General features: G+C 38.5%; 1 protein-coding gene across 3 annotated transcripts; it reads right to left on the reverse strand.

The window, feature by feature from the left end:
• Positions 1–23,866, reverse strand: LOC140196749 (eukaryotic translation initiation factor 4E-like). 3 transcript variants are annotated; one of them, XM_072256473.1, is made up of 7 exons: positions 23,743–23,866; positions 14,291–14,397; positions 12,957–13,052; positions 6,712–6,775; positions 4,103–4,216; positions 3,514–3,653; positions 1–1,121 (listed from the first exon to the last, which is right to left on the reverse strand). In XM_072256473.1, the coding sequence occupies exons 1-7, from the start codon at positions 23,848–23,850 to the stop codon at positions 1,007–1,009; spliced, it is 744 nt and encodes a 247-aa protein (XP_072112574.1). In that variant the 5' UTR covers positions 23,851–23,866; the 3' UTR covers positions 1–1,006. The 3 variants fall into 3 exon arrangements, with proteins under 3 accessions (XP_072112574.1, XP_072112575.1, XP_072112576.1); XM_072256474.1 differs by lacking the exon at positions 23,743–23,866 and adding an exon at positions 18,182–18,256; XM_072256475.1 differs by lacking the exon at positions 23,743–23,866 and adding an exon at positions 18,187–18,210.
• Between the last annotated feature and the right edge of the window lie 1,318 nt (positions 23,867–25,184).

Raw genomic sequence — 25,184 nt, forward strand, 5'->3', positions numbered from 1 at the left:
AATTTCACTGTACAGTTTTATTTACACAGTTCTTGTTTTTACACTTTTAATACGTATACTTTTTGGGACCATTTTCCTAATTCAGCCTTTATAACCAATGCAAAATAGAGTTTCTTCCAAGGATACATGTTTTAAAATACAGCAGAACAATACAAAACATATAGAGGATTTCAATATATTTCAACATCTCGAGCAAGGAATGTAATCATCATATTGCAATTAAAAAAAAAACAAAATACACTTTTTTTTAAAAGAGAAACCCACTTGCCCAAAAAAGTATAAATCACTAAACTGCAAAAGCTTGTTCAAAGTTAAAGTTTAAATCAAACTGTGAATTCTGTACTAATGTAGCAGGATTTAAGTAATGCATATGACAACTTCTGAATTCTACCAATTTAAAATTATATGCCCAGTCCCAAAACACGCATTACATCTCATGATCTAAATTAACCAAGCTGTTATTAGAGCTTTTTGTTTAAAATTTAAAACCAATGAATAAATTAAATCTAACAGCCAACAAATAAGCACGGATTACAGCAAATCTTTTTGTTTGCTGTACAAAACAAAAAAGTCAGAACTGAACTAAACTGCTAAAGACTACAACATTCGGACAAGATCTTAACCCTTTCCCTTCCAAAATTACTAAATGCTTATACAAGCCCCAACCTACCAAAGTCTAAATTTAAATTGTGTCACATTTAGTGTAAGGTAATCTATTATTTTAAAAAAACTTGCACCTTTTAAAATATTTTACTTTACAAGCCATCTTTAACACTTTTGGAAAATTTCAGGAACTAAATAGATTCATAAAATATTTTGAAGGGAAAGGGTTATTTTCACAGAATACTGAACAAAGTTGAAGATAGAAAAATGACTGAAAACTCACACACTTGTGTAATGTTAGAATGCAGTCCCATTCTGCTTACTAGAAGCTTTGGTTTAATTTGAAATGTAGATTGCTTTACGCATCCAGTCTTCTAGCGGTGAGCATACAACTGGTGCCTTCTCAAACAACATACCTGTTCTTGGTTGTTGATCCACTTTTTGTGGCAGTATCTGTATGGGACTGATAGCCAATCACTACTTTAGGAGGAAGCCCTAATCTTTCTTTGTAAATTCTCCTGTTTCAAAGCAAAGTATAAATAATTAAGATACCAAGCTAGACTCTTCTTAAACTAATAAATCATAGAATGTTATAGCACAGAACAGGCCCTTCAGCCCTCAGTCTTGTGACAAGCTTTTAACCTACATTAAGATTAATCTAACCATTCCCTCCGGCATAACCTTCCATTTTATTACCATCTGCCAATCCAAGAGTTTCTTAAATGTATTTGTCTCTACCACCACCCCTAGCAGGATGTTCCAAGCATCCACCGACAATCCCCAAGACTTTTCTCCAATCTCCTTAAAATTACAACCCCTTATATTAGCCATTTCTGACCTGGGGAAAAGTATATGGCTATCCATTCTATCTATGCCTATTAACATGTTATACAGATCTATGAAGACACCTCTCATCCTCCTTCACTGTGAAGAGAAAGCCCTAGCTAAAAAGTACTAGATAACTAATCATCTCTTTGCTTTATTATCAGTTAGTTTACTTTAACAGAAGCACCTATAACAAATGTGGTTCCCATTATAGAAAGTAGAATATTTAGATGTTTAATTAACCCATTAAAAGAAACCGGTTTTGCCCAGCATACACACATGCCTCACCCCACTTTAATGTTGGAAATAATTTTCAAAAGACTAACACCTATAGCTTTTTTCTAAGACAAAGCAAATGCAACCTTCATTACGGAGACAATGCCAAAATTGGTATGGCTAGATTCTCTTGAAGCTGTAACAAATACACACGCAGTATTCTACAAATGCAGTTAACTATTCAAAATCAGATTCAGTTTTACTCACATAATAATCCCCCACCACTCTCCTCTCCCCCCCCGACTTGTAACTGCATTCTATGATAAACTTTGCAACTCAATCTTTCACACTTTCAAATGCAATAGATTCTTAAAAAAAACACTTGAGGATGAAATTAGCATAAATATCTCTATGGTCACATAAAAACTAAGCTTGCATCTCCCTAATTTTATGGCATCCTTTGGAAATAACAAAAATCTCCTTGTGCCTCAAGGTCAAATCTGCCAATTTACTGCATTTTACTTCCAAAAAAAATATTGGTACTGTTTGATTTGAGGCGACCATGCAATACAACAAACTCATGGCCAGGCTACACTCACTGACCTTCTGCAGACTTTGGCTAGGTGACACAAGGTGGTTCTTGAACCATCTAGGCTCAGCCCCAAACACACGTTCAAGAGAAATGCAAGTCTTTAAGTATGCTACCAAATCATTTTAAGCAAGTGATGTTCAATACAAGTGCATTCAAAGGATTAGATCAGCTCAATCCAGAAAGCATTACAAAAATAACCTCTGCAAGCAACTTGTTCTTTTCTACCTTACCCTCTACACACTGAGCCTCCGTGCATCGTAGTAAACACTGATCTCCTAGTTCAGTACCAAAATAAATTTTCTGCAATGATTAATGGTCGGCCCATTATATGACATGGAAGATCAAGACAGCATAGAAGATGTTCACCAATATGCTGCCTGGAGTATAGCGTATGAACTATGAGGAGAGGTTGGCTAAGTTTCTCTGGAGCGTTGAACTCAACTTCGCTTACCCATCACTGAACTGTTCCTACTGAACTGGACTCAATTTCAATGACCCTTCATCTCATGTTCTTGATATTTATTGCTTATTTATTGTTATTATTTCTTTTTTTCCCCCCCTTTTTTTTGTATTTGCAGTGGTTGTTTGTCCTGCTGGTTGTGGTCTTTCATTGATCCTATGGTGTTTCTTGTATTTACAGTGATTGCTCACTAGAAAGTGAATCCCAGGTGACATGTATGTACTATGATAATAAACTTACTTCAAACTTTGAAGCTGAAGGAAGACCTGATGGAGGCTAATAAAATTATGAGAGGCATACATAAAGGTAACAATCATTTTCTCAGGGCAGGAAAGTCAAGTATTAGAGGACATGCATTTTAAAAAATAGTAGGTGCTTGGAACAGGTTGCCAGAGAAGTGATGGAAGCAGATGCAATAAAGGTGTTAGGTATAGACATGAATATGCAAGAAATGGAGGAATGTGGATCACATACAGGCGGAAAAGATATAGTTTAAATCAGCTTCATGTTCAGCACAGACATCGTGGGGTGAAGGGCCTGCTCCTGTGCTAGATTGTTCTATGTTCTCTGAAAGTTTGTAAGGTATCTCTATTAAACATTTAATTTAGACTTCAAGGACTTGCTTTGGTTTGCAACATGAACTAGTGCTGAAGAAAAAGTGCTACTACAAACCAACTATGTTCATATGTTCAACAATGTTCAGAGCAGCCTCTTACCTTACTTGCCACAGTATACATCCATAGCATCTAGTACAGTAGTAAACATTTAAGAGAATATGACAAATCTAAGGAAAACAGTATGTCATATGTTCACTTACCCTATATATGTGATAGATTCTCTATTTTCACAATCAGTAGTCCATATAGCTATTTTGTCACCTTTGTTTCTAACATTGACTACTGCACCACAAGCGTCATCACTATGCTCATCAAATGCTTCTCCTATAAGGCACAACAGCTTTTTTTTTGTGGGGGAGGCAAAAAAAGAACAGATAAAGAAGTATAACAAATTAGTGAATTGCTGTGACAAGTTTTAAGAACTTAAAGCACGATAGATTAAAAACCAAAGTACAGGTCTAACATACCCCCAAATTCAATCAATAATGATCCTCTTGATAAGGCATTAAACTGAGGCTGAATCTGCTCTCTTAGATTAATAAAATTATGCCTTGCCACTATTTTTAAGGACAGCAGCATCCTCCCTTGACTTTTTTTTGGGGGGGAGTCACTATTCAAAATCAACAATGTAAAAATAGATCATCTGATTATCAAACTTGTTTAATGCATTACCTTAACTTTTGCAAGAGCAATCAATGGCTAAATGTAGGCACATTTTCATGAGAGTATGAAGTCAGAACTGACAGAGTTAACTGGACCTAAAATTTTAAGGAAAGAAAGAATACCTACAGTTTCTAACCAAATACGATCCAGATCTGTCTTTCTTTGTTGCTTGGAAAGAGTCAGAAGCCATCTTCCACCTCGTTTGTTTTTCTCATCCTCCCACATAGGTTCAATGCCATCCTACATGGGAAATGTTATTTTTAAAAAATGTCAGGTAGAAGCTTAAGTATTTGCGACGGAATTATATTTTTGATTTTTTTAAAATTTCAATTTAAACTATATTATTTATTGGCAAAATATAGAGGTTGTGCCTTTTGTATCTTGGACATTAGCGTACTGTTATTGGTTATCAACAGCCTAACAGCAATCAATGCAGTTACATCTAATTATTGCAAGTGACATTTCTACTGTAATTGTGAATCAACAAATACATGCAAGATATCTACATAAAAATATATTTCTGTAACTAATATCTGGAGATAAAAACATTCTTTATCTGTACATTATCTAGAAATTCATATTCTAGTTGTTGAATAAAGTGGCAGTTCTTTGAAAGGCAAAAGATGTTGTAGTTTAATCCCAAAATATTCTGATCAGAAACAAGAATGGTTCCAAACTCACAACCTTATAGGCATGTTATGCCCTGAAGGCAAAAGCAAGAGATATTGGATACATGATTTATAGCATTCAATAGGGCCTAAATTTTAGCTAATTTGTTCATTAGAAAAGCTTTTACAGAACAGAAACAATATATTTAACCCTGCAGGTTGAAGTCAGAGTGCAGGAGCTGCTCCCCAGCACTTTTCAACTACTCAGATCAGCACTGTTTTCTAGGTCCCTCTTCCTCATGCTTCACACTATATTCTGGAACCTTTAAGATGGCATAACATGCCACTAATAACCTCTACATTAATATTAATATGTGTGTACATACAAAGAAGCAAAGATATCTCAATCTGCCCTCCAAAATTGATTCTTGGACTTTGTAGGCTGATTTTTACAACAATGGGTCATTCTAATTCCTTTGAAAGACATCCTCCACATTAAGCAAGAAACAAACAGAATAGGGTTTTCTGGGTTATTATGGAACACCACTTTCATTTTGTTAAAAACCTCTGCATAACTTGTACTTTTCTATTCCTGACTACTTTTGCGTTGAGGCAGGTGATTAAAAAGTTACATACCATCTTGTGGAAATGCATATGGTCTCAGAGTTATACAGCAAGGAAACAGACCCTCTAGCCTAACTGGTTCATGTAATCAAGATGCCCTATCCAAACTGGTCCTATTTGCCAGGATTTAACCCATTTCTAAACCTTCTCAATCTACGTACTTAACCGACTGTTCATTAAGTTACTGTACTTGTCTTAACCACTTTCTCTAGCAATTCATCCAACAGGAATCACCATTTGCGTAGAAAAACTTACCCCTCAAGTTTCCCTCCTCACCTTAAACCTATGCTCTGTAGTTCATGATTTGCCCAATCCTGGGAAAAAGACAGTGCATTCTAACTATGCCTCTCGTGATTTTATACACCACCTCTCAAGTCTCCTACGCTCCAAGGAAAAAAGATCTAGTCTGTTTAACTTCTTCCAATAACACAGTCCCAAATCCTATCAATATCCTTGTAAATCTTTTCTGTACTCTTTCCAGTTTAATAACATTATTATTAGAGCAGGGTCCCGAAAAAATACTTCAAGGGCCACCTTTATCAGGGTTGTGTACAATCACACCATGACCCACACCTTTATACTCAATGCCCTGACTTATGAAGTCCAGTGCCCAAAGTCTTCTTCACCTTGTACTCTAAGATTCTTCTGTACCACACACTCCCCAGAGCCATGCCATTCACTCTGAAAATCCTATCTCACAAGTTTGCATCCTCAGCCCCCTGCATCCTATACACTCATGACTGCATGGCCAGATTCTGTTCTAAATCCATAGTAGAAGACACTAAATAGAGGGGCAAATCAATATTCTATGATTCAAAGGCAATACTTGTCCTTTAACTTGCTGTGTATTTCACTTCAATACATTTCTAGGGAAACTTGCTTCTTAAAGAACCTGCCTTGTTACTGTGAGTATAATTTAAACAGAAAGAAATGTAAACTATAAAGGTGACCTTTCAACTAGAAATCATGCTGAATCAAGTTCTAAAACTGATCATATTTGAGATAAAATGGTCAAAAGTGGTTAAATTAGAATAGAAGCTCACTCAAATATATAATTTAGCACAAGGATGCTATTGCCCATTTCTTTAATTTCTAAAATTCACATCTATTTCTTTCTCTTTCTTGAACCATCTTCATCACAAACAAAGTACCAATGGCAAGTAAGAAATAAGTATTCAGGTAATGCTATGATAAAAGTTGAGAATGGAGAGAAAAATTTTACAAAGGGCCACATGTTTTGGTATCAGAACATATTGGTAGATATGATATCAACATTCTTCATTGGAAGCGTTGTCAATGTAAATGAAATCCTCTTCCCAATAACTAAATATGGGAGTATTGAGCTCAGCTTGCTGCCAGTGTAGGCTACGAAACTGAATGATGAGCAATGTCGTTAATCAACAGAAAAACCCAGGTGATGCTTAATTAAGTTATTAGCATGTTTAGGTTAACACTAAATATATTGTTAACTCTGGAATTTTAAAGATACAACTATCTACTTACCTTGAAGAGAGAGTAATCGCAGCCCGATATTAAATTACTACAAAGCTGGATATGATTATAAAGGCTGTGAGATGGAGAAAAGACAACAATTAATCAGAACAAAGGATACAGAAATGTTGCAGTTGTGTTTTGATGTAAAGATCACCAAACCATGGATATTTCTTGACTTCTATGTATTTGTCACATAAGCCAACATTTTAGTGATTAACCTGATTTGTACAACTCCTATGGGCAAAACCTTAACTCCCATCTCTATCACCTGTAATGACGAAAACTGTCATAAGCTCACGAAGATTTTCAACTTGGACTAACAAGAGCAAGTACTCTATTATTATTATTCAAGTACTATTCACCTGATGCAATGTCCCCCTCAAATAACATGATTTCCAAACCAGAGTCACAATGTTATTCTGAGGTTTTTGGACTATAACTGCCCCCCTCCAACCTGATCATTAGCACTTATACCTTTGATGTCTTTAAAATAGATGATCAGGGGCATATTCTATATTTGGTTCTTTGTACATCTTCTCTGTGACTATCAACTGAAAATATAAACCTGCCCCAACTCAGCACACTAGCAAACCATTCACGCTGAGGTGTCAAGTTAATAATTCATTGCCAAATACAAGAACAGCATAGTGCCACAACCAGCACAGACACTGCTTCACAGCACCAAAGGCAGCTTCAATTCTGACTTCAAGTGTTGTCTGCAAGTTTACATGTTCTCCCTGTTATGTCACGGATTTTTTATTGAGTTTGGCAAGCTAATTACCACAAAAACTTGTTCCTCATGTTGAGGTGTGAGCGTATGTTTTATAATGTATAATGTTTTATATATAAAACATTGCTTCTGTGCCATAAATAACTTCATAAGCTCACATCTGAAAAGTTAACCAGTCTAGTTACAACAAACGCTAGCTGACTTTCTGCATACTTCCTATAGTTAAAAAGGACTAAACCCAGTTATTTCCTCAGTGCAGAGGACACTGAATGATTTAGCTTTCAGTCCTGAATTGAAGCTTTAAAAAAACCATAATTCAGATAATAAATATTAAAAAACAAATCAGGTATTAGAGCAGTTCATATCCTTGAAAAAGGTGGACACTATTAGCATACCACCACATCTAGGATTTGATCAGTGAAGTCTACGCCACTTCAATATCCATGCAAGTCCTACAAGTACACGACAAGGTGATCTAGTTTACTGCCCAATTTATTTATTAAACTTCAGTACTAATCTTTCAGAAAACAAACCAGATTAGCAAAGTCACTCATCCTATTTATACAAAGGCTTTATCTTGTTCATACAGTCATACCACCCTTCAAAGGAAAAGTGCAAGTGGCAAACTGTTGGCACTGTGACTTTAAAGCAAGGCAAAATGACAATTGGATACAATCACAGGCAATAAAAAAGACAGCCAGACAACTACCATCTACGTGCCAGAAAGACAGCCTACAAGGAAAAATGGTTGCCTGATCTTCAAAGGAAAGACAACAGCTATTAATGCAGCTGAAAGGAAAGGAAGCTCAGCACCCAGATGGTACAATCTACTCAGATTAATTACAGCTAAATTTCTGCTAAAAAAAAAGATTGAATTAGACAACTCAAAAGCAAAAATCTTCAAATTGCTCAAACCCAGAGAGACACTGAATTATGTATATTAGAAGCTTAAAATTAAGAATAGATTTATTCAAAAGCTAATTTAAACTCAAATGGGAATAGATTGAAGCACAACTCTCTCCTTTCTAGCAGAAACTAGAAGTATAGATAGTTTCCCAGGAAATTCCAACAAGAATGTTTTATAAAAAAATATTGGTTAAGGTATGGTAATAGTGCGACATGAAATGTAACACTCAGATCATTTTATTGGCAAGGGCCAATGAAAAGTTGTCAGGTTTAAACAGAGCAGCCATTGTGGGAGCATCAGTTGTTGGAGTGAACAAATGTTGAGTGGGGAGATGGAGACTTTAGCTCAAGAGGCAGAGGCCAAGATATGTTTCTGGTGAATTTCTTTGTCTATTCGTGCCTAGCTAGAGTAGTGAGAATGAATTTGGGGTTAGAGGCGTGTTCTTCTTGCCAAATGTGGGAGATCTAGAAGACCTCCAGTCTCAAAGTTCAAAGGAAATTCATTATCAAAGTACTTAAATGTCATCATATACAACCCTGAGATTTTCTTGCAGGCATATTCAATAAATCAAATAACCATAATAGAATCAATGAAAGCCATACCAACAGGGTGAACAACCAGTGTACAGAAGACAAAAAAGTGTGCAGATAGCAATAATAATAAATAAGCAGTAAGTAAAGAGTACATACGATGAGGAGTCCTTGAAGGTGAGCCCATAGGTTGTGGGAACAGTTCAGTGATGGGGCAAGTGAAGTTGAGTGAAATGAAGTTATCCCCTTTGGTTCAAAAGCCTGAAGGTTGAGGGGTAACAACTGTTCCTGTACCTGGTGGTGTGAGTCCTGAGGCTCCTGTACCTTCTTCCTGATGGTGCAGTGAGAAGAGAGCATGGGTGGTGGGTGTCCCTGATGATGGATGCTGATTTCCTGCGACAACACTCCATGTAGATGTGTTAAATGGTGGGGAGGGCTTAACCTATGATGATGAACTGAGCTGTATCCACTACTTTTTCTGTAGGATTTTCCATTCAAGGGCATTGCTGTTTCCATACCCGGCTCTGACTATCCACACGATCAATGCCTCTCATCATCATATTACATATTACATTTGTTTGGCCTTCAGCTTTTAGTGCTCCAATCAACCTCCATCTCCTCCAAACAACTATCCATTTTTCTGTATTCTTGAAACCAATAGCTTAATTTTCCCTTTAATAAACATCCTTAGCTTGTTCTGTTTTTAAAAATAGGAACATAGATTCCCTGCTCTTCTTACCAAATTCAGACTTCCATACTAAAGTTTAATCACATCCTCATCTACACACTTATTACTATCATCGTATAATCTGCTTGTCTTCTACCCAATTTGGTGCTGTCAGCAAATTTTCAAAGACTCAGAGTAACAGAACACAGAAAGCTGCCCTTCGGCCCAGCTGGCCCATGCCAACCACGGCATCCTTCTTGTTAGTCCTAGCTGCTCTTGTTCAGCTATTAGCCCACCAAATACCCATCCAAATGCCTCTTAAATGTTGCAGTTGTACCCATTTTGACTACTTCATTAGGCAGCTCATTCCAGGTACTCATTACTCTTTGTGAAAAGAAGCCACTTAAATCTCTCCCCTCTTACCTTGTATCTGTGCCCTCTAGTATTGGACTTCCCAACACTGGAGAAAAGACTATGACCCTCCACATTATCCATAGCCCTCAAAATTTGATAAACTCCTACATCCAAGTAAACTGTCCAAGGAATAACAATCCAGTGTGGTTAAACTAACTATAACTCAGAGCCTAAAGTCCAGGTAGCTTCTTCAAATCTCTTCAGCATCCTTCAAGTCAAGTCAAGTCGCTCTTTATTGTCATGTCGACCATAAACTGTTGGTACAGTACACAGTAAAAATGAAACAATGTTCCTCCAGGACCATGGTGCTACATGAAACAACACAAAACTACACTAGACTAAGTGAGACAACACAAGGCGACACTAGACTATGTAAGGCAACACAAAAACTACACTAGACTAGACCTACACAGGGCTACATAAAGTGCACGAAACAGTGCAGGGCAGTACAATAAATAATAAACAAGATAATAGGCACAGTAGAGGACAAATTACAATATAATAATAAATGATATAGATGTCAGTATAGTCTCTGGGTATTAAGGAGTCTGATGGCTTGGGGGAAGAAACTGTTGCAAAGTCTAGTCGTGAGAGCTCGAATGCTTCGGTACCTTTTGCCAGATGGCAGGAGGGAGAAATGTTTGTATGAGGGGTGCGTGGGGTCCTTCACAATGCTGTTGGCTTTATGGTGCAGCGCGTAGTGTAGATGTCTGTAATGGCGGGAAGAGAGACCCTGATGATCTTCTCAGCTGACCTATCCGCTGCAGCTCTACAGCTTGATAACATCTTTTACTATAACAGGGTGACGAAAAATGTCAAAGTGCGGCCTCACCAACCATTTATATGGTCATATAAATATCCCTACTCCTTAACTTGATATCCTGACCTACAAAGGCCAGCATGTTAAGTGCCTTCTTCACAACCTTGTGTATTTGCATGGTTACTTCCAGCAAACTGTGTACTGCCAAGTTTCTGTTTCACAGCACTTGTCAATGTCTGCTATTCACTGTACAAGCCCTACCCTAGTTGGACTGTCCAAAATGCATCACTTCACACTTGTCTAAAGTGAAATCCATTTGCCTTTTCCCAGTCCATCTCCATGACAGATCAGTATCTCTTTGCAGATACTTCAGATTCAAGACACCAAATCATCAATGTAATTAGATAAAAAAAAAAGCAACGATCCCAGCTTCAATCCTTGCAGTGCATCACTTCCCATCTTTCATCAGTTAAAATTGTAATAGTTAATGCCCATATTATGTATATTCTGCAGGCTGGTTTCCCAGCCATATGACTATTTGCCCCTTGACTCCATCTGCTTAGGAGCATAATAGACCAGCATCGCCTTCCAATTTTGTTTAAAATACGTGCAACAGAATCTTTTAGTTTTTAACCATTCCATTATCATCCATACTTTTCTTGTTCAAAGTAAAAACAAAGTAAAATTTGATCAATTAGAGTCAAAAGAAATAATTCCTGAAGATTTTCTTAAGACCATAAGATATGGGAGCAGAATTAGGCCATCTGGCCCATCGAGTCTACTCCGTCATTTCATCATGATTGATCCAATTTTCCTCTCAGTCCCAATCTCCTGCCTTTTCCCTGCATCTCCTCACGCCCTGATCAATCAAGCATTGATTTGGCCTCCACATTAGCTTGTGGCAAAGAATTGCACAGACTCACCTCTCTCTGGCTGAAAAAATTCCTCATCTTCATTTTAAAGGGACATCCCTCTACTCAGAGACTGTCTCTTCAGGTCTCAGATTCTCACATGACAGGAAACATCTTCTTCACATCCACTCTACTGAGACCTGTCATCATTCGATAGATTCCAATAAGGTCATCCCGCATTCTTCTGAATTCCATTGAATACAGGCCTAGAGCCATCAAACGCTATTCATTCCTGGAATCATTTTCATGAACTTCCTTTGAACCCTCTCCAGCTTCAACAGATCTTTTCTAAGATAAGGGCCCCGAAACTGCTCACAATACTCCAAGTGAGGCCTCATGGGTGCTTTATAAAGTCTCAAAATTATATCCTTATTTTTATATTCTATCCTCTTGAAATAAATACTAACATCACATTTGCCTTCCTTACCACAAACTCAACCTGTAAATCAAGCTTGAGGGAATACTGCACAAGGAATTAGTTAATTGTATTTTATCTCCATTTAGAAAATAGTCAACCTTTTAACAACTTCTACCAAGGTGCCTGACCATACACTTCCTGACACTGTATTCCATCTGCAACTTATATGTCCATTCTCCTAATCAAAGCCCTTCTGTAGCCTACTTCCTCAAAACTACCTGCCCCTCTACCTATCTTCACATCGTCTGCAAACTTTGCATCAAAGCCATCAATTCCATCATCCAAATCATTGACATAGAATGTAAAAAGAATCAGTCCCAACACAGACACCTATGGAACATCACTAATCACCGGCACCTAACCAGAAAAGGCTCCCTTTATTCCTACTCTTTGCCTCCTGCCAATCAACCATGCAAGAATCTTTCCTGTGTGGCATCTCCACTGTTTTAGTTGAGCAGATATAAAGATAGGAAGGGAAAAAAACACAAACTTAACCTAGAGCTTTTCTTTTGCTTTCTGACTGAAGCCTCTCCTCGTGGAAGCCTCAAGGTGACCACTCTGACTCTGTCCACTCAGACAATGGCCACTGCCTTCCTTTAATTGGCTCTTGCTAATCAATCCTGAACACCGATTGGTCGCTGGTCAAAACTCTTTTTCGTAAATTGCCGTGAAACTCTGCCCTTTAAAACTCAATTGCTGTCCTGATTAGAAGATAGCTCTCTAACACACTCCTTGTCATGGATTGTCTTTTGACGGTATTTTCCATAAAACAGTGTCTGTATGCACATGGCCATTTAAAATTATGTCCTTTCCAATCTAATACATTGAACTGCACAATTCTTTGAACTTTGATTGTAATTGCCCTGATGCGCCTCTGCTAACTTCAAAGATACATTACTTTTCATATTTTGACTTACGCCCAGAAGTCTTCCACTGTATCAAATTTGGATATCAGACGCAGATTTGCTTGCCAAGTTTTGTTTTTGTCATTTTTAAAGAACCAAAGTGCCCACCTACAAGAGATATTATAGAAAATTAAAAGATGAGATTAGTTACAAAGAGCAGCCCCCGAAACTTTTCAAAACCTTAACATTTATGTGAAAACTGAGCTTTGGTGTAGTGGGAGAGACATTTCCTTCTTAATTCCAAAACTTCTGATAAAAATCAATGCCTAAGCACAAGGAAATGAAAGCTATTTTGTTGGTTGTTTGAAAGATTCTTCATAATAGAATTTGAGGGAGTCTCAGATTGATTGTGACTGGAAAAGTAAGACCCGATTTAACCGAGGCAACAAGACTACAGTCATAACTGGGGGGCGGGGAAGAGAAGATCGAAACAACCGATAATCATTTTCTGATGCCAGGACTAAGAACACATGGCCATAATATATTTCAGCCTGATAACCAAGACAGATTGGCTAGAGTTAACTCTTCTAGCCTCTAGTGAAAATTAGGTCAGTATCAAATGAAAAAAGCCAAAATTCTGCAATCAGGCTTTAAAATAGAAAGTTAAGAATAAATAAATATACCATTAATTATCAGGTCTTGGATTATACATTATACATATTATCCTGGACTAACGGGATAATTCTATTCCTGGAGAGCACTCGTTTTAACTGATTCCACTTTGTAGTTTACTTCCATGAAAACAATTGAAGTAAGTGGTGCTGGAGAATAGATTAAAATTTTGCAGACTGTAATACAGATGTTACACAAAAAAGCACTGCAAAATGCAGGAAGAAATAAATGTGTGTTACATATCACTGTCTCAATATTCTTGTTAAACAACAAATGGATTTTTAAACGAAATGACATTTAGGCAAACACATGCCACAGCAATAAGATCACCAATAGGTGATCTAATTTGTATCATGTTTTTGGATATTTCAAATCCCATGACTATGGACAGCAATTTAATGTCCTAAACACAAGACAACATCTCAGATTACCATGAAATGGCCAAAGGATTATGTTGCCCTAAATTACCATAAGGAAGAAACTTTTCCTCTCAAATTCTCTGCCTCAATATTGGTATTTTAAGTAATAAGCCATAAATCTGGTAAACTAAATTAAAAAAATATCACCTGAAAATGGCTTCAGAAATATTCATAGGCATCTACTCTATGGGCATTTGTATATCCAACCCATGTGACAGGATGCATTTCAATGTAATAGGTATTAATTTATAAATTTGCATCAAAACTATTCCTCACTTTGAACATTTGCATGAAATCTTATGCTTGTTGCTTTACCTATTCTGTAACGGATGTTTTATGTAGTGTTCAGGCTTTCCTATTTCTTGAGTTGCTGTTTCAGTTTTACCTTCTTCTTCCGAAGGTTGGGGTTGTGTGGTGGTTTCCTACACGGAAAAAAAGAGTGCCAAAAAAAATTAAACACACCTTAGTACAGGTGCAACTAACATCACAGAAAAGGTTTGTGACAAACTGAGCACTAATAGATTAGCCAGACATCAAACTTAATAACAACTTAATTCAATGCTTAAATATTTGTAACTTTTGCTGGAATATTAAATAAGAACAAGATCCACACATGATCAGTATACTTGGAGCAACTGCTGAAAAGAATGTAAAATGAATGTTTCCCAAAGAGAGATAAAATTATTGAATTCCTATTTTGTTTTTTCAGCATTAATGAACGTGTTCTTGACTGCTTACATCAAGATTAAAAATCCATGCATGACTCTGTGGATGGAACCACAATACAAGAATAGTGAAATGGAATGCCTTCCATGACTATTGGTCTCACGTTTAACTGTTGAGAGGATACAACATGCCCTGAAATCAGCAGGGCAACAACTCTGTACCTGAGCTCAGAAAAGGATTAAAATTCAGATGTTTCCAAGAAACTAATGCTAACTAGTGGAAACAGAAGAGTCTTGAATTTTATCGGAACTCCAATCACCAGGTACGAATACTTTCAGAATGGGAACTGATAGTATCTGTACCTTCCCACTAAATTCATAGTACGTCATCTTGTAGAAAAGTGGTAAAATGCAGAACTACTCAATTTTTTAAAGTAGCAAAGATTTTTAATGAAATAAGCTTCACCTTTGAGCCAAGTAGAAATTCTTAACGAAGACAGCCTCACCTGGCTCTAGCCAAGAAGCATTGTTTTTTTTGCTGCAATGTATCTAAAATACATGCAAACGTTAGGTCTAGATATTGTAAACGTTTATACTATCTTTACCATGAATTCAAGTAAAGGATGATGCAAATAAATACAACTTTTCTAAATTCGACACAGAAATTCAACATGTAGGGAAAAAAATCTGTAACAGAAAAGAAATAATAGTGCTTCTTAATTTTTGTGATTTGGGGGCATCACTCGCAATGCCAGTATGTGTTGGCCTTCCTCAACTGCTCTTGAGAAGGTAGTGGCAAACCACCTTGAACTAACGAATCAGCTTCACCAGAATGACTTGCACAGTACTGTTGGGCAAGAACTTGCAGGACTGAGATTCTGTGGTGATGAACAGCTGGTGATTTACTGTACATTTTTATAATTAGCAATGGCATGCAATTTACTGATGGTTGTTCCTATACATCTGCTGTTCTTGCCCGTCTTGGTGGTAAAGATTAAGGATGCATTTGCAGTAGCCTGGATGACAGCATTTTATAGATGGTACGCACTACTGCCACAATACATCAGTAGTGGAAAGAATTGGGGTGCTTGATGGGGTGCCATTCTTGGTTTAAAAAAAAATTATCATCGTCGACATTTTAATAATACACCTTACTTACCACTCATCAGCAGCCTCATTTCTTGCTGCATACAGGGTCATACAATCAGCAAACATCCCTTCTTTAGACTTTAGTACGGAAGATAAAGTAGCTGAAGACAGCTGTGCCAATAACACCCTGAAGAACTTCTACAGTGATATCTTGGGAAAGGGACAATTGACCTACTACAATCACAACCAACTTCCTTTCTGAAACCACAGAAATATTTTCTCTTTAATGATCATCTTCAGTTTCACCAAAGCATCTTGATGCCATACTCAGTCAAATGCTGCCTTAAAGAGAAGAGCAGCCACTTTCACTTCACCTCTGGAATTCAGTTCTATGCTTCACGTTTGGACCAAGTTTGTGATGATGCCTGAAGCCAGACAGTCTTGGGAAATCCCAAAATGTGGATTAGTAAATATTACTTTGGCAAACAGCTGCTGGGTGATAACAATGTCAATGACACCTTGCATCATGTTACTGATAATTGGCAGTAGACTTATTGTGTGGTAACCAGCTAGACTGAAATTGTCCTGATTTTTTTATAAACAGGATGTTTTTGGGCAATAGTCTTTGATATCAGCACTGCAACTGTACAAGAACAGCTTGGCTAGAGGCTCAAATAATTTGGAAGCTCAGGTCCACAGCGGGTATATTGCCTGGCCCCATAGCCTTTGCTGTACCTAATGCACTGAGCAGATTCTTGGTATCATGTGGAGTGAATCAAATTGGTTGAAAACCATCTTTTAACAAATGGAAGTCTTAGGAAGAAGTCAAGATTGATTGGTTATAAGGCACTTCTAACTGAATGAGGCTGCAAAAGCTTCAGAATTCATGCTGGGCTTTGTTACCTTTGAGATGGGGATATCCTTCAAGTACCCACCTCCATGACTAGATATGGCAGGACTGCAGAACTTTCATTTGATTTGCTGGATTATTTAGCTGTCTACTGTTTTTCATTGTTTGACCTTCACTCAGCTGACATCAGATCATTTTTGGACAAAACCTTAACTCCTCACTGAACCAAGTACTGAAAATACTGCAGTCAAACAGCATCCATGGAGAGAAACTTTTTTCGATGAGCTTTCATCAGAATCAGCATACTGGACAGCAACGTTCACCACCACAATTACATTTCAAAGGTTCGGGAGCCAAGAGATGAGGAAGCAGAATTATTCAAGAGTAATGAAAAGATTCATCAATTTTCCTACGTGCAATTACAGTATTTCAGATCTGCACAAGGTCCATTTTAAAATTTCAAATCTCAGTAAACCATAAGGCTATCGGGATTAGCAAGAATAGGCCATTCATCCCCTTGTGACCTATACAACAGTTCTTACATCCACTTTCCTGCACTTCCCCACTTCTGTGATTCCCTGACTTAAAATACATCTCATTTTTAAATATACAGAAGGATCCATCCCCACAACACTGTGGCAAGGAGTTTCAAAAACTCATAATTTTCATAAGAAATTCTTATCTCTCTCTCTATGACTGTGTTCTCTGGGCCTAGGCTTTCTGATGAAAGGAAACACATCTTTTCAGGATTTACTCTGCCCAGAGCTCTAATATTCTTTTATATCTGAATAAGATCACCTTCCATTCTTCTCAACTACAACAGGTAGCATCTGGAGCAGTTTGATTCCGCCCCCCCCCCCCCCCCCGCCATCCAGTTTCACACTAGAGAACTTTAAGTTTGATATTAACATTGTATTGCCTTATATATTTTACTTGTTTACTCATGGGATACTCAAGTAACTACAAAATGAATACACAAAGGTAAAAATAGACTTAAGAAACAAGAAAGCATTGAAGTTTTTGTATGTGCAATAAGAAGATGGATTTCCTAACAATTGGGATTAGTTAGGCAGACATCAAAGTACATTTTAAAGCTAAACAATAGTAGGTACATACACTAATTGTAACAAGACAAAACAACAATTTTAATTGGCATTAGCAAACTTGGACACATCATTAGGACCAAAAGATTAACACAAACAAAAACTGGAATTCACAGAGCATCGTTAAGGTAGGAAACCATTCCATGACATTTTACAGAAGCTTTTCCAAACAAAATTTGATATGGAGTTACAAATAAAGATTGTTGGATAGAGTAAGAGAGAGAGAGACAGAGAGTAAGTATAGATAGAGCAGGGCACAAAAAAGAACATATCACTGGCCATCTTTAAGTAGTTATTGTTTTTGTTATAATCTGCTCAACAGGTAAACAGCATGAACATAAAATATTTCAGTACTCTCACACATTTGTTCTTCTAGTCGCTAGACTGAAACAAGTGAACTTTCAAACCACTGAGCCAATCAATATCTCATACTTAAAGATGAGTACTGAATGTAATGTACCAGAGAGTCATACAGGATGGAAAAGGGCATTTAGCTCACCTCACCATCAACAGGCATCCATCTGTATTAATCCTATCTTCCAGCAAAGAGACAAGAGACTGCAAATGTTGGAATCTGGAGAAAAAAACAAACTGCTGGAAGAACTCAGCAAATCAAGCAGTATCTATGAAGGCAAAGGAATGATCAATATTTCAGGCTGAAACCCTGTATCAGGAAATCAGGAATGATACAGCAGACCCAGTTAATAAGCAAGCCGGGGGGGGGGGAGGGGGGAGAGAGAGAGATTGGGGAGAGATCCTGGTGGATGACAGCAGAAAAATACAAGGAAAAAAAAGTTTGGCAGGTGGATCTGGGTGAGGGAGAGAGGATCACTTACCAGTCTGTTTCTACCCTTCTTTCCCCATCTGGTTCCTTATGCCCATCCTATTAACTTTGTTTCCACCCAAAACACCAACCATTCTTTGCCACTACAGATGATGCTTGACAGGCTGAGTTTGTCCAGCATTTGGCCCATAGCCTTCCATGCCCAAGTGATTTGAATTCCCATCTGGGCACCTCTGAACTACCAGTGACTCTGCTTCCACCACTTTCTCAGGGAGATATTCATCACTTTGTGGGTGAAAGGGTTCCTCTCAGATATCCTCTAAATCTCTTACCCTGAATCAGTATCTAGTTTATCTAACTTTGTTATAAGGAAAAGTCTCCTACAGTCAAACCTACCAATAACCCTCAATTTTGTAGACATCATACATATCCCCTTAACTTCTTGTGCTCTAGGAACAACAGACCTAGCCCCTCCAGTTTTTTCTCATAAATGAAACACTCCACCCTAGGGAATGGCCCAGTGAATCACGACTTTCTTCTGTAGCATCACATCCTTCCTATTGTGTGGTGAGCAAAATGCACATGGTAGGTACTCCAACTGAGGTTTGATCAAGGTTTTGTAAAATTGAAGCACAACCTTGCTGCTCTTATCCGGACTAATGAAGGCCAGCATCCTGTACAACTCCTTAATGAAGACATCTACTTGTGCCACAACCTTCAAGGATCTTTGGACTTGCACACCAAAGTCCCCAGTCCTCAATTCTCCCCAGATCAAGGGTTCCTACCAATAACCAAGGGGTCCCTGGACCCCAGCTTGGGAACCCCTGTCCTAGAGCCTCACCTTTCATGGTCTATGTCCTAGCGTCAGAAGTGTTCCTAAAATGATTCTCACATTTATCAGGATTAAATTCCACCTGCCATTTCCAGCTCACTTCACCAGCTCATCAATGCCACTTTGTATCTTAAGAGTCCACAATGTCAACAACTGAGCAATCTTCACATCACCTGCAAGCTTAATGATTGTTCCCTATATCCACATCCAAATCATTCATGCATATTAAAATAGACAAGGTCTCAGCAACAATCCCTATGGAACAGAACTTGTTACAAGCATTCGATCACAAAAGCAACACTACAATCATCCTTTCTTCTATCACCAAGCCAGTTTTGCATCCAATTTGCCAACTTGCCCTGGATATAATGGGCCAAACCTCTGGACCAATCTCCCGTGTGACACTGTACTGAAGATATTATTGAAGTTCATTGAGTACCAAATGTAAAAATAAAATAATTAACATTTATTAAATGCCTATTTTCAAAGAATTGCATTTATAGTAAAACTGAATTCCACTATCTGAATAATCTGCACACTCACTATACAGGACAGTCTAAAATGTCAATGGCACTATCATTTAAAAAATCCACCCCGTGTTTACTTATCAACTTGGTACAGATTTTCAGTCTGTTTATTAGCAGCTTATACTATCTTGTTTACATATATTAAATATTTTTAAAAGTGTTGAGTAACCATAATTTTAAGAAAAACAGAAAATTACCCAGGTAACACAGTAAATGGCTGATGAAAGGTAAAAATGAAACATGTTAACTAGCCAGAGAGCAAACTGTTCCCAAACACTAAGAATCACAAGCATCCTTAATAACAGTAACACAAGCTTTGATAGTAGGGAGTAACTGTATGTGTAATTAGAGTATTGAAATTGCACATTATAACATTCATTATTTTTAATTACCATTTCTTTGGCAGTCACAGTACAATTGGAATGTTTTTCAGAAATTGTTTTCTTCAAAGAGGCAGTACAAAATAATTACCTTTAACATGGTAAATTATTTCTAGCTTCCATATGCTGTGCCTTGCATATTTCAAAGCCAATAAATTGCTGTATATAAATACAGTAGCAAATTGACAGTGAAATCCAAAATACACTAAATGGGACATATGAACTTTTTTCCTCTTTTGGATAATAATACAAAACTATCCTTAATGCACAGCTTCTTCCTCCACCATTCTACTATGGACTTTATCCTTAATAACGCTACTGCAGTCAACCCAGCAATAAAATATATATTGATGAAGCATCAGCCTAAATTTGCATATAGGCCAAACTGAGGAGTTGAAACTTCTAGCTTGACAAAAGTGAGATACAGAAGGAATCTATTACCCAAGGAAAAATCCAGTTTTTAGGCATTGTTAAACATTTCTTTAAAAAAATGGATTTAGAACATATACAATGAGGAACTAATAATAAATAAAGGCATCCATTAGTCTTGCAAGACCATGGATCTGCGCCTGGAAAGTCTTCACTCTCCAGGGCGCAGGCCTGGGCAAGGTTGTATGGAAGACCAGCAGTTGCCCATGCTGCAAGTCTCCCCTCTCCACGACACCAATGTTATCCAAGGGAAGGGCATTAGGACCCATACAGCTTGGTACCAGTCTCGTCGCAGAGCAATGTGTGATTAAGTGCCTTGCTCAAGGACACAACACGTTGCCTCAGCTGGGGCTCAAACTCACGACCTTCAAGTTGCTAGTCCAATGCCTTAATCACTTGGCTAAGAACTACAAAATGAAAAAAATGAATTTTGTCCAGTAAATTGATGATTTGAAATATAAAAGGGAAAAAAATTAAATAAATTAAAATTAAAAACATTGGGGTAAAGATAGGATGAGTATTAACAGGAAATTCTTCTGACCACAAAGAAATGAACAAGAGGACACCTAGTTATAAGGTTGGCTAGAAATAGAGATCATTGGGTTACCTTATGTTGCTTGAAGGCAGAGAGGAAGTTTCAGAACTTCTCCCTCCCCAAACAGGCCATTTCCACAAATCTGTTTGACCACACTGTAAAACTTGGTACCAAATTGTACTATGCCATTTCTGCATCATCTGGTAGTTTCTTGCTTTTTCATGAATTAATGTTAATACTATAATGGCTGAAATTACAATATCAAATTTATTGGTTTTCCTCTTAAAAGCCCAGCTCATCCCACTTCATATTTGCATTTGTTCATCTTTACTGATACTGGAACAATACAGGTTTTCTTCATAATGTAGTGTTCTTAAAATCAAAAGCAAACTGAATAGTTCCTTCATGCTTAAACCTGTTGAACTGTAACCTATTAAATCAGCTTAATTACAAACAAGTACATTCAAACAATAAATTAATCATCAAGAAACTAGTGAAGATTGAGCAGAATAGAATGGGGGGAGGAAGAAGAGCCATGGTAAGTGTATTTCTGCATGATTTACAGCTGAATTAAAACTTCTCAGAATTGAAATAGTTCATTACTTTGTGGTTGTTCCTCTATAAAGAAGCTTAATTAGATAATTTTGAAATCCATCTACACCCCAACCTTATCTCCTCCCTGAAGGTGATGGTTCATGTTGATATACAGTTTCAGATACGATGCCAAATAACCTTTCATCACGAGCTAGCCCAAAAAGTACTAGCAGATCATTAATTGTGCAGGAGCATCATTACAGACTCTGCTTCTGCCTCTGTCCTACATCTTCATAAGCAGTAACTTGGAGTAAAGTATGATTTGCTGTGAAAAAAGTGCAACCACTTGATATCTATCATGTGCAAAAATTAGTCCACATTTTCTCACCCTTCCAAAGACCATACGTGACCAATTACTGTACTTTCCGTACCGCACTGCATTCAAACTTTCAAATATCTCCTTCAGCTTGCATTTACTTAACAGAAACTGATCAATTAGGCAAATAACCAAAGGTTTGGACTAAGAGTTGGGCTTTAAGGAGCACTCAAAGAGAAAGGTTCAATGACATTAATAGATGGAAGATTGAATATGACACAGTGATTAAAATCAGGACCAGTTAAAACAAACAATTGCATTTATAAGTGAATGTTTGGCAGACATTGAACATTCTTTTATCAATAGATCTTCTACTTAGAATCTGCAACAAAACACCACTACTTGCACTAAGAGAAACAAAATGGAAAATTTCAGGATAGTTGCTGAGCAGTTTATAACCAAAAATAAAGTTTTGATCCCAAGTTAAGATCACTTCCAAGTCCCTATTACATGATTGCCCTTTCTTTTGCCTCATTATTAACAGTACACCCATCATGTGCCACTGAGAAATTAGCATTAAATACCAAGGCCAGATAATTCACAAAATCATTTGCTTTTGAAGAGTCAAGTGCATTGAATACCAGATTTTGCAGACCAAAGAAAACATTCAGAACATTTGAAAACCTGTTACAGGATCAAAAATTGCACATGGCTAATGTGAAAGGAAAGCCAGTTGACCATGTACAGCAATCAAAGTAAGGGAAAGGTTAATACTCCAGAGGCAGAAATCATTCAACCATCTGTTAAATCTGGACCGTTGCCTCATTAGCTGTCAATACCATACTGCCGGTTGGTGGGATAGACAGCTAAGAAGAACCCCCCCCCCCCCGTGAGAAAATACTCAATACCTATTTCAGCAACAAGTGATTGGCTTGAAGAATCAACACAAGAGGCGACGGAGAAAGAATGCGAACAGGTGCAGAAATGAAGCAGCCGGTTTTAGGAAAAGCATAACAAAATTCAGATTTGAGAAAAACGAACATCATAACTATTAAATTAAAATGTCAAGTTCATACTTTATTCGCTTACTAGAAGAGTAATATACAAATAATCCTATAAGCAAGGATGATCATTAAGCTATAGAAAACCTAATTTTAGAAGAAAACAATGACAAACAAGGGTCGAATTGCGAACGCCTTAGGGTTTGTGTGGTGACGTTAGTTTACCGTTACTTTGTGTTTTTTCTCCGGGAGAAAAAATACTTTAAGAAAAGGCATGAAGGCACATTTCGGGGCATTACGCTGTGGTCAGCTAGCGGTGAAGAGTGGGGGATGATGGTCTTCCCCACGTCCTCCCTCATGGGGCCGGTGTTGAATGGTGGACAGGTACCGCAATAACAGGGTGAACGAGAACTTCAAAGAAATCCCTCCCCATTCCTTGGGAGAGCAGGTGAGCAAAAGATAGGAAAGTAGATGAACGACACCCGGCCCCTTTCGGCGCAAGGGCCTGATTCAAGTCACGGCCATGCTGCTTCCCAGCCGCTCACCGGGCCACAGTTCCCAGGCCGTGTGGATAATACAAACGAGCCTCTATGGAGGCTTGAACGCAGCCTCTTTCACACCCACCGCCGTAAGGTGACAGTCAGCGGCCGTTAACTATGCCTCTCAGGCCATGTAACGTGTGAAAGTTCCACGTCCCAGTGCCGTGAGGTAATGTCACTCACCGACTCCACGGTCGCCATCTTGTGTGTATGAGTCCAGCCCTCGAGCGCACCGCCGATTGAAGCAGCTCGGGTCACGTGGTGCCGGCCGGCCGGTCCGGGTGTACGCATACTCGCTCCCGCCCGCCAGCGGGCCAGCGTGACGTCACAACTTTTGAAAAAACAGGCTCAAACGGCGTGGAGCGGGGTGGGGATCGCGGCCGAGGCCACGCCTCTTTCACCGTCCTCAACGTTCCAATACCATGACACCGCCCCCTCTTATGTCATGCGCGGCCTCACCAGTCGCTTTAATCGCCAAGTCCTGCCCCCTCTCATGGGAGCCTTTCATTCACACTCCCGTAGCAAGCGAAAATTATGCAATGCGTACACGAGGAAATCTGCAGATGCGCAACTTTTATGTATTATGCAATGCATGTTGAGAAGTTGGGGATTTCATAACTTGGGAATAAACAAAAGTTTCCACCAAAATGAAACAAACCGGCTGGCGAACAAACAACGTTCAGCTTTGTTTATTGATCATGAACCTGAAACAGGTTAAAGAGGCTAAATGGCTTACTCAGATATGATGCTCAATTTCAGAGAACACTCTATCCCAAATGTCGCTAATACCAACCATGCCAGAGAACTTAAGTCGAGCAACGGACTGGGAAGCATTCGATGGGTCAAGCAGTAAGTCGATGTTCCGAGTTAAAGCCCTGCATCAGGATTTAGAGCGGAGGACGGAGATTGGCCTGTACAAAAAAGGAGAGGTGGGGTGCTGAGACAATGGCCAAAGGTGATTGTAGGGCCAAAAACCGATGGGTGAAGGATGGCAAAGAGGGGAAACAGCGGCATGAAGTTGGGAGGCAGCTCGATGACGAAATGAAAACAAAAATAAATAGAAAAGTGGACACGAGGAAATCTGCAGATGCTGGAAATTCAAGCAACACACACAAAATGCTGGTGGAACGCAGCAGGCCAGACAGCATCCATAGGAAGAAGCACAGTCGACGTTTCGGGCCGAGACCCTTCCTCAGGACAGAAGGTGGAACTGGGCTGGGGAGGTGATCCAACAGGAAGACCTCCAGTGCAGTTGGTAATCATTAGGGAAGAGGTGAAAGAAGAAGAACCAGATGGGGATGGGAGGAATTGTGAGTTGGGGGTGCCGGTGAGTTAACGAAGTGGAGACAGGATTGTTGGAACTGGGGAGGAGGGGAATAAAAATGGGTGATGGTGGCTTGGCGCATGCACGCGAAAGCTGATAACAATAGGGGAATCAGAGGAGGTTCACCAGGAGAGTGTGGAGGGGGGGAGGGTGGAATGACACATCAGAGGAGAGGGTTACCCCTTGGTTTCAGAACACAGAATTATGACAGGAGATGTGCTATTTATGGTGTTCCTTGTTTATTTGTCCCTGGGCTACACAGAAAACATGCAAAAGGAGTTTTTATTTGTCTGGCCATCCC

Source organism: Mobula birostris, chromosome 4 (genome assembly GCF_030028105.1).
Source record: "Mobula birostris isolate sMobBir1 chromosome 4, sMobBir1.hap1, whole genome shotgun sequence".
Taxonomy (NCBI): domain Eukaryota; kingdom Metazoa; phylum Chordata; class Chondrichthyes; order Myliobatiformes; family Myliobatidae; genus Mobula; species Mobula birostris.